The sequence below is a fragment of the Scatophagus argus genome, chromosome 4 (assembly GCF_020382885.2).
Source record: "Scatophagus argus isolate fScaArg1 chromosome 4, fScaArg1.pri, whole genome shotgun sequence".
NCBI classification, from domain to species: domain Eukaryota; kingdom Metazoa; phylum Chordata; class Actinopteri; family Scatophagidae; genus Scatophagus; species Scatophagus argus.
Genome location: NC_058496.1, coordinates 9,562,954 through 9,575,910, shown reverse-complemented (window position 1 = coordinate 9,575,910; position 12,957 = coordinate 9,562,954). Strand labels below are relative to the sequence as shown.

At 40.0% G+C, this 12,957-nt stretch overlaps 2 protein-coding genes across 8 annotated transcripts in view; both read left to right on the top strand.

Annotated features, from left to right (window-relative positions):
- pdlim5a (PDZ and LIM domain 5a) overlaps positions 1 to 10,293 on the top strand; it is a 54,788-nt gene extending 44,495 nt beyond the window's left edge. For 4 of the 6 annotated variants that reach the window (XM_046387565.1, XM_046387564.1, XM_046387561.1 and 1 more), the window contains 7 exons: positions 411 to 488; positions 2,649 to 2,731; positions 5,066 to 5,267; positions 6,481 to 6,661; positions 7,835 to 7,955; positions 8,160 to 8,275; positions 8,816 to 10,293. In XM_046387565.1, coding sequence (XP_046243521.1) covers positions 411 to 488; positions 2,649 to 2,731; positions 5,066 to 5,267; positions 6,481 to 6,661; positions 7,835 to 7,955; positions 8,160 to 8,275; positions 8,816 to 8,905 — 871 coding nt within the window. In that variant the 3' untranslated portion in view covers positions 8,906 to 10,293. The remainder of the gene's footprint in view (positions 1 to 410; positions 489 to 2,648; positions 2,732 to 5,065; positions 5,268 to 6,480; positions 6,662 to 7,834; positions 7,956 to 8,159; positions 8,276 to 8,815) is intronic. The other 2 variants (XM_046387566.1, XM_046387563.1) reach the window with 1 other exon arrangement.
- A 1,032-nt stretch (positions 10,294 to 11,325) lies between these two features.
- Positions 11,326 to 12,957, top strand: part of bmpr1ba (bone morphogenetic protein receptor, type IBa) — a 63,543-nt gene continuing 61,911 nt past the window's right edge. For both annotated transcript variants that reach the window (XM_046387560.1, XM_046387559.1), the window contains exon 1: positions 11,326 to 11,611. The gene's annotated coding sequence lies outside the window, so the exon portion shown is untranslated. The remainder of the gene's footprint in view (positions 11,612 to 12,957) is intronic.

Below are 12,957 nucleotides of genomic sequence, written 5' to 3'. Positions count from 1 at the left end.
CAGACACATAGGGTACAAAATGATAAGCAAGATAATGAGAATGAAGAGAGATGTTCTCCAGCATGGCAGTCTCTTTCCTATAGAGAGTACTTAGATTAGGACTGTATCCGCTAAAGGCTGATTAGCCAGAATCAATGCTAACACAACAATCCACTGGGTGCATTTATCTCAATCTTTGTCGTTGCGCTGAAGCTTGTGTGTTTACAGTTTAACAGTGTTTATATTAATCAGTTGCATTTTCTAACCATTTATCCATTCAGTTTTCTTTGTATTTGACAATACTAAATGTCACATGTAAACGGTCCATGTTAGGCATGCGATCAGCCATCTAATCAGCAATCTCTGTCCCTTTGCATTATTTTCTGAGCTTTATTCCTTATTTCTGTGATATTTTTCTGCTTACCACCAAGGGTGTCTTGGCATCAGTCTGCAGTGGAAAAGGGAGACCCTCTCTTCTCTTCTCCTGTCAATGCTGTCTATATCTTTAGGTAAATTTAAAATCTCTCCTCTCCTAATGAGTCGCACATTTAATCAGCTACTATTAACCAGTTACATAGCGAAGCACTCAGCATTCAGAACAAATCAGTGTTTTAAGAGGGGAGCCCTGTGTGCTAAACCGAGTGACAATTTGATGTTATGGATGCACTCAAATGAAGTGTGTTCACAAGTATATCACAGCAGAGGCACTCAGAAGCATCCGCTGAGGTGAAGCCAGCACACAGCCAAGTGTGACATTCTTCCTCTATCTGTCTCTGTGTCAGTTCACCTCTCAAAGTGTCTGACTATCTCTTCCTCACTACTTCTCTCTCACTCATTCTTCTTCACTCACACAAAGCATACGGGCACAACTCAGTGTAACTATGACTGCAGTTGCCATAACACTTGTCTTCCATGAGTCCTTAATGGTCAGGCACAAGGGGAAGACAGCAGTGATCCAACTGTTGGCATTGGCTACAAATATGCATTATGGGTGTAATATGTCTGGGGAGAGACTGCTGGCCCACCCAGGCTCCTCAGTTGGTGCTGATGAACATGCACACACACACACACACACACACATTTAGTGTTACTCATAGAGAGGTTATTCATTTTGCATCAGTTTAAAAGGCAGTGGAGAGTTTGAAGCCCTGGGGCCACATATGATTGAGGAGCTGAGGCATTTTGTTCCCTTTCACCACCATAGCTGGATGATATCTGGCATCTCTCTGAAAAACAGAAAATGAGTTTCAGAGTCCGTCTTGGCGTTCTTATACACAAGAACACAAAGTAGAGTGCATTTTGCATGCTGAGTATTTCAGCTTATGTTTTTTCCTACTAGAGAACATTTTGACCTGAGAGAGAAAACGTGTGTTACTTTCAGAAAAATGTGTTACATTAATTCTTTGAAAATTTTGTGGACATTATGCATTATGTTTACATTTCTTTCGAGACAAATGTGCCACAACGCTGTTCTCTGAATACGAACTGAACACCTGTCATAGCACCATGCTAGGCTCAATATATCTATTTCTTTTAAGAGCTGAGAAATGCCCCTGGTCCTGTGAAGTCATTCTCTCTATTTCGTCACTTGAATTAATGTTCTGGCATCATTTTGATGTGATCACAAAATTTTACTGCAGAGTCTCTCAAAATTACTCTGCCTTTGACCCAAATGTGAAATTAAGTTTTATTTCTCAGGGTCTATGAAAATTGACTGCCAATGTTGCCATTGGGAGTCATTTAGTTTGCCTCTTCACAAGCTCAGTCAAGTGTTCAAACCAATTCATTGTGCATTCAGAGGAGACATTTGAAATATAAGGGGAAGTAGGAACAATGTTTACTTGTATACGGTTGTGTATATAATTGTCGTGGCTCATAATGTAGTCAAACGCCATAATTTAGAGCTTTGTCTCCCCTCCATCATTAGTGCTGCTAGTCTGGCATCTGTCTGGGCATCTGGAATGGGTACTTCTTGATCATTACACCATGCTGTATTTCAACCCACTGGTCCATTACTCTCTGTAAGTCATGTGAATTGATATTCTGGCACTGGTTTGAATGGGTGTGCAGTATTAACAGTGCAGTACAAACCTACTCGTCTCCATCATCAGGCCGGTGGCCTGGAAAATGTTCTGCTATGAAAGTGACACATGGGCAACATTTTTCTGTACACTGCAGTCACAAGTAGGAAGTGCACCGTGTAGTTGGATGCTGTACTGTTCTGGCTGTCATTCCATGCTATGTTTTGGTTGGTACCATATTTGTCTTTGCTCTGTCAGCAGGTAAGTGGTCTGGAATTTGTCTCACTGTATTTTGACAGGAACTTGAAAAAATTGACTGTGCTAGTGTTTTTTTCCCTGTCTTTGTTTTTCCCCGAGTGGCTTTGAGTATGGTATTTTGCTGGTGATTACATCTTTGTAAATAAAGAATCAAACACATATACAGTACATACACAAACAGAATGAGCCTCATTCAGCTGTTGTGAGGTACATCACTCTGAATGAGAGGAATGCACATATTAACTATGTATTTTCACTACGTAATTTAAGCAGCGTAAACTGAGTTTATTTAACATTTACTGTGCATGGACAAGTGTTTCTGGTGTGTTTTAATGAAATGTATTTTATTAAAAACATATTAATTGCTATACATTTTGTATTTCTGCACAGTGAGGAGGGAGAGGAGCCAGAACTCAACAGCCACGAGTCTGCAGTTGTCAAGACCATGATCAAGGGACCTGCTGCAACGCAGGGTAAGCACTGTGGGTGTGCTGCCCATTTGTGATAGTGACCCATCTTAAATGATTTTTCATTTACTTTCTCACACATTCACAACAAGCACCGGTTATTGCCAGCTGTAATTTTCCGTCCCATATGAAATATGAGTAATGGACCTGGGACCAAGCCATAATTGGCATGTCTCCTGTTAAATGACTGAAATAATATCCCACCTCTGTGAACACACATTAAAGAATGCAAGACATAACACACAGGTTTCAGTGACTAAAGTACACTTTTGTTAATCGAGCCAATTGCTGCACGAAATCTGTGGAATAGTACGTTACTGCTTCAATCTGCTGCCAAATCCAACAAAAGGATCTCTGTACGCCTGTGTGTGAGTGGCTTTTACTGTTGCCACTAAATTAACTAGTGAACTATAATCAGACTAAGGTGCCTGAGCTGTTTTTGTAGCATGAGTCTCAGATAGCATGTACATGCCCAAATAGGCCTAAATAGGCTCCTAAAAATAAACTCTCATTTTGGAATTGAACTACACATTCTTTCAAGTCTTAATTTGATATATTCCCCCTTATAGTTAAAAAGTTTGTTTTTTTTTTTTCTTGTATGAAAAATGTCCAAATGTAAAACTGATTTACTGCTTTTGGACTCAATGTTGTTGCAGCCAGTGAGCAGGGGGAAAGAGGCTTATTTTCCATGGTTGGAGCTTGGCATATGTTGTGAAATAGGTCATTGCAGACTTTCTTTTTCTTTTCTTGTCTTTTTCCTCTGTGGAAGCTCGTTAAGCAGGCGAGAAGGCCTCAGTCTGCCTCTGACACCTTGCTCAGTCACATGTGCAGCAGTTCTACTCTTTTAGAAACATAATATTTACTGAAGGGACTTGTTGGGAGCTATGAATAAAGTTTTAAAAGTAAGCCACAGAGCTGCAGTATAATTCTCCACCTGCACTTGGCACATAGACTCTTAGATTGGGTAACTTTTCTGGGCATTATTCTATTTATCATGTATCAACCAAAAACAGAATATCTGCCTCTTTGTTTATCTGTTTATTTGTGTATATTTCTCTATGAAATAACCAACTCATGCATCAATTTTTACGCCAATCAGTCTGTGAGCACAAGTACTTTCCTCTCCTGCGGTTCCCTCCCTGATGTAACTGCAACTCAACAAAAATCATAAATGTAGTCACTTACCTGGGGACCCAGGCTCATGAAAATATACTACTAGTCATATAGCACCCGAGCAGACACTTTCCCATTTTGAATCCTGAGCTGCAGTGAAAATGATTCCAGCCTTCAACCACTGTCTTGTTGCAAATGCTCGTTGTGAGACACATACACACACCTAATTCCCAAAATAACTTCAAAATACATCTTTTTGAACTCTGTGATTGATGGCAGCTTCACTATAGGTTGAAATGTCAAACTGCGTAAAATCATTTGACCTAAAACTGTCTTTTCTTACACTTAACAAATGACTGCCGCATTTTTGCAGGACGTTTTGGTTTAAGCAGTTGAACAGTGATGAAGCATTTATATCTTTGTCATCTTAAAACAGTGTTTTAGTCTCCATCAATGACTGTCAAATGCAAGCTTCAACATAAAGGGGAATTCTGGTATTGTGTTTAAAACCTGGGCCCTAGATTTACATATTTTTGTGTGTTAATGATTCATACTCACCAAAAGTTTTGGAACTGACCCAGTAACCTCAGCTGGCAGCCAAGACATGTCAAGGTGTCCACTAAAAGTGGATCTAACTCACATGTTGAGATTCTTACAGGTTTAATTTTCTAAATGAATACCCGTCCAGCCCTGCCCCTTGCCCAAACAGACATACTTAAACATGACATGTAACGGTAAGGTCAAAATCCAGAGTTGGGCCTTTCCTCACCATGCACATGCATACACACGTATAAAACACAAATCCATCCGCTGTGTGGAGATCAAAGGCCAAGCTACATGTTTAGTCAGGTGTCTGTGTTTTAGCTGAGGGAATCTCACAGTGTGTGTGTGTGTGTGTGTGTATTTGGTCCTGTGTCTGCATTCACATATGTCATAGGAATGTGTCGAAGGCTGAGTGAAAGATTTCGCAAGGACTGATGTGGTGAATCCACGGTTGTGACAGCAGTAGTCAGCCAGCTGCATGCGCCGCCATGACACCTGCTGAGTGTGTAGACATAGAAGGCAGAGGTCAAATAACTTACACACCTGGGAAGAAAACACAGACGCATACATGCACACACAGCCTTTGTGATGCCTTAAATTCTCACTGTTTTCCATCTGTTCACCATTTCGGTCTTTCTGCTCCTTCACCAATAGAGCCTTTCATCTCTTTTCCATCTCCTACAGGCCACAGTCCACAGACTGGTTTGGTCACCCCGTCTTTCAGCATGAGGGGTAACGGAAGTCCCAGTGTCCCGAAAAGTCTTGTCCCAGCTCGACCTGTGCCTCAACCCCATCCTAAAGATGAGGACACCCTGGTTCAAATGGCAGAACACATCCCTGCTGGGACTCGTACGCCCATGTGTGCCCACTGCAACATGGTCATCAGGTGAGGGGCAAATACTGTATCAGCTTATATTCCTTGGTAGCAGTCTGCAGTATGAACATATTATGAATGAACTCTATGGGCTCTGTCACTGGGAAGGAAGGAGGCACTCATGACCATTTATAGTGAAAACCGTGATAGAAAACAGCATAGTGTTTCGTCCCAGCAAATCATGCCAATACACTGCCTGCACAGGGATAATCAAAAAGAAGGTGATCTCTTCAACTTGGCATTTGTACTCAAGGAAATTAACACAGGCAAAGAAATTATGTCCACTTCTCAATTATTCAGTGTTCCAGTAAAGCACTTAAAATAATTGACCCGAAACTGTCTCGAGTAAATAATCTGAGTATGAAAGTATAGAACTACAAAGATCTGAGTGCAATGTAGATAAGAATAAAGGGAATTAAGTTGCACCTGCAGTGGATCAGTGGATGTAACACTTGCACATAGACACAAACACACACACACACACACACACACACAACTCTTATTTATCCTGTTGAGACAGCTTAACTCCACAAGAAGCTGAAGTTGAAAACTGTTTTTCCCCTTGTTTAAATTCAGAGCACATCACCATGGACTCTCGTCCTCTTCCTCCCTCCTGTCTACCTCTCTTCTTGTCAGGTTATGGACTGCCTCGACCCCAGCATTATCTCTCAACTTGTGTCACCTTACATTACATATCACTAAGGATAGAATAGCTCACATGCTAATGGCTGCCAGGCTTGGGCCAGTATCAGAATAAGCTCAGATAAGCACAGCTATTGTGTAGAGAAAATTAGTCTCAGTTGTTTTCCCACTTTACCTAATCATCAGGGTGGACGGTGCCAAGGTGCTGTCTGAGTGGAAGCAGAGGATGATGGACACAGTAGGCCTTGAAGGACACATTTCTAAAGTGTGTTATATTGTCTCTGAAGCAACATTTAAGTTAAATTCTGGAACTACTAATTGATTGTTGAAATTTATGCTAACAGCAAGTTTGAATCCATTAATAATACATTTTAAATCACTGTAGATATAAAACCTTTGGACTGTTTGTCTTTCAAAACCAGCAACTGGATGATATGTTTAGGTCTCACAGTAGTGGGCATTTTTCACTATTGCAGTCATAGTGCACAGAAGAATATTGGAAAATAATCAACTAAAAAAATTTTAGGCTTTGTTGTATAATTTCTGCTTCTCCTTTTGTCTGTGCTTGTCATTTTTTTTTCAGAGGCCCTTTTTTGGTAGCAATGGGGAAATCTTGGCATAAGGAGGAATTTAACTGTGCCCACTGCCGTTCATCCCTAGCGCATACCGGCTTTGTGGAAGAAAAGGGATCTGTCTACTGTGAACACTGCTATGAGGAGTTCTTCGCTCCAACTTGCAGACGCTGCCAGGCCAAGATACTGGGAGTGAGTTGGCGTGAATGCACATTTATATCAGACTATTGTATGTCTGCTCTGTGATGTTTGTTCAGCAGAATGTTTTTCTGCAATGTGAAAGATTATGGAGATGATGACTAAATCTTTAATTTAGAGAGGTTAGAGAGGTAGAGGTTGACCCAACATTTGAACTTATCATTCCACTGATGCATGGGTGAGCTACATTCATTCTTCTGGACCTTCCTTTTTAACCTGAACATTATTTCTCAACATTCATACAGGACAGTACTACAGATAAAGTTGATCTTAGATTGGAATAGCTGCCAAGATCGACTTGATAACAGAATAAACTCAGATTATATCTCCATTTTTTCACTAGTGCTTTCTAATCACAATTGAAATGGTTAGTAAACAGATATAATTATCAATCTGAGACAAAATAATGAAAGACTGCTATACGTCCAACATTCTCCAGCTCTAACACCAAACATGCAGGGTAAATGCAAAGAGGGCCAATTTTCTATAGTGAACATCTCTAAAACTCAGGAATGCGGTATATGTTTGGGTGTTAGGAGAAGTAGGCTTAGAGGCCTTGAGACTGCAGGTGTAGCATGAACCCGGAGTGTCAGGAAGCTGAGATTTCTGCTCTCATAACAGCTCTGACATTCATCCCTCACGTGTTCTGACCTCTTTAGCCTCAATCCCTTTCAACCCTCTATTTCTCACACATCTTCAACCAGCTTACGGCTTCTTATTAACCTGTTTTCTCACTCCCCTTTTCTCTAATCCTTCATTTTACTCCAGCCCACCAGCTTTCCACTGATTCTCTGTCCAGTCTCACAGTTTAAAGGGTGGGAAAGAAAGCAGTTTGTATACTTTAAGCCAGGTCATGTGGCCCCACAAGAAGGAAAAATGGGGTAATATTTAGATGAGACATGAGAAATTCCTGACACATGTAAAACAGATATATTCATCATTTCTCATAAAATAGGGACTGACTATAGAATTTTGGTGTTTTTTGTTGATGACTGACATGTACAGCAGTATTACAAATAAAAACCCAGTTAGCAATCAGACATTGCAGTCCTCCAAAACTCATTGCATTTTTTTCCCAGCTACTGTGACATACACAAAGAGAGACCAGTGCTCTTTATGGACTGTGTGATGCATCCAACTAACCACGTTGTTTATATTTGCCCACAGGAGGTCATAAATGCCCTCAAACAGACGTGGCATGTCTACTGCTTTCTGTGCGCTTGCTGTCAGCAACCAATCAGAAACAACACCTTCCACCTGGAAGATGGAGAACCATACTGTGAACAAGGTGTGTGATGAAGACTCTGAATAGTGCACTAATTGGGCACACTGACCATGCTGATTGGGCTGATGAACGATGTCTCACACTAGATGGACACAGCAGGCAGTGGATGATGGAAGAATACAAAGCGCTCCCTGTTCTGAAATTACTTTAATTTATTTATCTGCTGGCAGTAAAAAAAATGTCATGTTGTTTTGTCTTTAATAAAAGACTTCTACAGTTTGTTTGGGACTGGCTGTCATGGCTGTGAGTTCCCTGTTGAGGCTGGAGACAAGTTCCTGGAGGCCCTTGGTTACACCTGGCATGACACCTGCTTTGTCTGTGCTGTAAGTGGATACCTCACAGTATATTCAATGTAATCACTTGAAAGACTCCTACCCATCTTACATGCATGTCTTTGAACCGTAAGGGTAAAACAGAGTTTCTTGTAGAAATAGACGCAAATTTGCAAACTCCACACACAAGAATAGCCAGAATAAGGGCTTAAAGTCAGTATTGATGTGCAGTTACAGTATGGCAGCCAAATATATTTAACAACCACTCAAGTTGTATCTGATTAACATTTTGTTCTTTTTTTTTTTACCACTTTGGTTTCCAATTTTGCTAAAGCAAAACTTACATGTTATCTTCTCCAAATGATTCATTTAATCATTTCTAGACTTGGTGAGTCTTTTATCTCAAAAATTAGTCCTCAATAAAGATTTTGTCCACTTCGTAGTTTTTGTATAATAGTGTGTAAGTATTACTTTCTGTCATTTTTATCATTATTTCTCAGGAGATGATTAATTCTATCAATAAGGAATTTTTAAGTAATTTGGAAAGCTTTTCTAATGGGACCTGCGTGTATCTTTGGTGTCTTTTCTCAGGTATGTTGCACCACTCTGGAAGGCCAGACCTTCTATTCCAAGAAAGACAAACCTCTCTGCAAGAAACATGCACACACACTGAAGATATGAATCTTGGACTTTCATTGCAATTTTCCAGCTGTACATTCTGTCTCTCTCTCTCTCTGTCAGTCTGTGGGGACAGAAGGCCTCTCAGTTCATACAACAAAAACACAAGCAGAGCGGTGGCTCTTGAACGTCCTGATAGGGGAAACACTGCCATCAAAGACCCGGACCCTTTCTAAAACCTAATCTACTTACATTGCATAATTTTTTTCAATGAGCAGCAAAATAGCTTGCAATAAAGGATCAGTTTTCAATTTTTTTTAAATTCAAAAAGTACTCTGAAAGAAGCAGATGAGTTTTAATTGATCTTAAATGATCTGAATTTAGTTTGCTGATTCATCCAGAAGAAAGATGAATTGACTGCCAAATGGTGCAGTGTATGTGTACTACCACTAGGAATCACCAAAGTCAGACATTTAATGATAATTGGATTTTATGATCCATGGCCTTATTTCTTGATCCAGAGTTTGATCTTGAGCTTTATCAGAAGCATGACAGATCATGACATTTACCATTTACAAGTCAGTATACAAAGTACCCAAATCTGTCAAATCACACAACACTTATAATTAGACAGTACCAAAATAAATATTCATACCCGTGCTATATGATTACAGAAACAGGATATTAGACAATTATTTCTCAACAAGCATTTATTTTTGTTAGTGTTAATGAGTAGCTGTAATCAAATTTAACAAACTGATCAGCAGCTATTAACTTCTAGAGAATAGCCATCCAGTTTTCTGAGTCAAACTTTGGTGCATTTGGTTATTGTGTTGCTTGCTGTACAAACATGCCAGAACCTGAAATATCATAATCTGCATCCCTAGCTGTTTTAATGCAGGTGAGCTGGATGTCCGCAGTGATGGCGAAAGCTGTTGTTTCTGATCAGTGCTTAGAACTATATGAAGTTTTTTTTTCTATATATTTTAAATCAATTCTATGTATCTTATTTTCTATTTGTCGTGTTGAACTGGCAACACCGACAAATATGTTGGTGGTTTCAAAAGAAAACTTTTAGGTGGTGACTTGAACGATGAGGCACTTGTGGTCTAGATTTTCTTAAATATATATATACACATATACGTTTAAGGGACCAGTGCAGGGATTGGATGGGGCTAGTTTCTTTTGTGTTTTTAGTATCTCACTTGATGGTCTACTGACTGTCCCAGTGTGTTGATTTGGTGATATTGGCTTTTACTTTCATGGCAACAAAACTCACTCATAATAATTTCACACAATTATCATAAAGGACCGCTCGATTTTTACTGTAGGGAACAAAAGCAGATGAGTGTGGTATACATTGATAAGTGCTTAATTCTCACCTATACAAGTACAATTGGAATGATTAAAATTGATCTGTTGATCTGTTGCCTAATAAATAAATCCCTCAAGAGAAATATCTTGTTTCTTCATGTTTGCTTTCTTTTCTGTCAGTGTAATGCTATCTTACCATGCTAAGCTTCCTGTATTACTGCTTGAGAAACCTTGTGGCAGTGCAGACGGGTCAGACATAAGCAGCGTGAAATGCTGATTTCAGTGCGTGTCTCCAGCATGCTGAGAAAGGTCAAAGGAGGCAAAGATAGAAGAAAACCAAAGCGTGAGTGGACAGAGCGGAGACGACAACATGGAAGAACGAGGACCTGAGAGATGGCATGGCTTAAAGGCTCTGAAAACCATAAAGTGGTCTTCATCAATAAGATAAGACTATTATTAATCATTTCCACATTCTCCATTTACAGTGGTTGCTTGCTGTTTTAGACACAGAAACAAACAAATGTAAAGTAAATGAAGAAAAGCACTGTGTGGTAGATGAGGAGAATGTTTATTATTCAAAAATATTTATTATAGACAAATTAGCAAACCAAATGCTCACCACACACACCAACATCAGCCTCTACACATCAATGGGGATTTAAGCAATAGAGCAGAAATGTTTTCCAGATCTTCTGAAAGCTTCACATGTGATTCACAACTGGTAGTGTTAATTGCTTACAGGCCTAACGTATCATGACTTGAACCTTTATTTGATGCGTCTTTCACACGGTAATCACAGTCTACTTTCACATCAAATTGGAGTGGAAAGACAGACAGTTTCCTGGAAAAAAAACCAGACACATGCCTATTTCTTTCATTGAAACAATCCAAGCGATAGCCTGTTTCCATAATAGGTAACTGTTAATGGTAGGAAAGTACACTCCAGAAATGTGACGGGCATTAATTTATCGGGTGTACTATTGAGATGCGCAACAGGCCTACTGTCATTTATAATCCCGTCAAAGAAACAATAACCCACACATTCTAACCAGCAAACAGGGCCCTCTGATTTTTTCCTTGGCTTATTATTGAAGAAGAGGCATTTTTAGTTGTTTATTATTTATGCCACACCAAGCGGAAGAGTGACCTGTGGAATCCATTTGCAGCAGGACTTGAGTGAATCACTGTTCTTCAGCTAATGCGCTTTCTCCGTGGCATTAACCTCTCCTCATACAGCTGAGTGATGCTTCGTGTATGAGACAAATGTTTGACCCTGAGTGTGTGTGTGTGTGTGTGTGAAGTTGAGTGAGTGAGTGAGTGAGAGAGAGAGAGAGAGGTGGAGTGGAGGGAAAGCTACAACTCTAGCTCAGGTACAGCCCGAGTCGCATCTGTACCCGGAGTACCGGAGTGCAACAACTTCTCCATCGAAACAGGAAAACAACAAAGTCTCAAAAGGTGAGTCAACTTGAAATGGAGGGGGGGGACAGTTTGGTTTTGTATCAAATTACGCTTCCGTTGTCTGTTTCTAACCGCGACCGTTTGCACTCACCTCGGCACCTTTTTGTTTGCTAGGTGTTGACAGCGCGCTGTACGTGCGGTTGACTTGTTTACTGTTGATTACGCGAGATTTAAACTCGAGCCAAACGTAAGACAGAGAAGTTTAAGCGATAGATGGAAGTTTGAATAGTTCGCCTATAGCCAAAGGTGGACATTAACAAAGTATCAAGTGCATTTACTTAAGTGCATCTGGCAACTTTTTTTGAAGCACTTGCGCTTTACAATGCTACTTCTACTCCATTAGGTTCTACAGTTCAGGCGGAAACAGGCAATTGTTGCTATTATTTCCATCTTGCATACAAAAATAGGCAACGTTTGAGCACAAATCTGTTATGTTCTCCTAGTAAGATCAAATTTTGTTTTCATTTAGTCTTCGAGGACCTTACTTCCCCTTGTGTATTGTCATTTGTTTAGAGTACCAGAAAATAACAATCTCTCATGGACATTTATTATCTAATGTAACTTTAGTAATATTATTTACACAAGCTGTTCTCTAGAGATGTATTTGGACAAGATGGCATCAGTAACTGCAGACATCAAACTAAATGCATCAACACTAATAGAAAGTTTTCGAAATGATGCACATAGTGACTGTGATCAGTAGTCTCACACCGATGGGAAGAACTGATTGCACATAACAGGTGACATCATCAACATAAGAGCTTGACGTTTTCCTCTTTTGTAGATGTGAGAGATCCATAGACGAGGCAATTTAGAGAACTTTAATTCAGCAACTTTAAATTTAGAGTTCTTAGATAATTTCTTTATATGTGCATATTTTATGACTTCTAAATGTTAACTATGACTCCACCTGTAATCGTGCATTCACAGCAGTCTTACAGTCACTTTAATCGCAACTTTTTTTAGCACCAGAAATAGTTGAAATAGTTGAAAACCCCCTCTCGCTTGTTTTTATCTGTGAGAAAGGGTCTGCAACCTGGGTGAAGTGAGCCCCCTTCTTCAAGGGCTCAGAAAGCAAAAAAAAAAAAGAACACAGCCCCCAGCACTGAATAACCTACAGCCCAGTATTCCCTATACAGCCCACTTCCACACACACACACACACACACACACACACACAGTATTCAACTCTCCCTCTGAGTCCAGTAACCAGGTCCAGGTGTTTGTCAGTGTGGGTTATGACAAAAGTATATCTGTATGCGTGCACATGAGCACGCATGTGTAAATGTATATCCAGATGGCATAATACTGTGGCTCCAAATCTTACCTCACCTCATCCGAGGG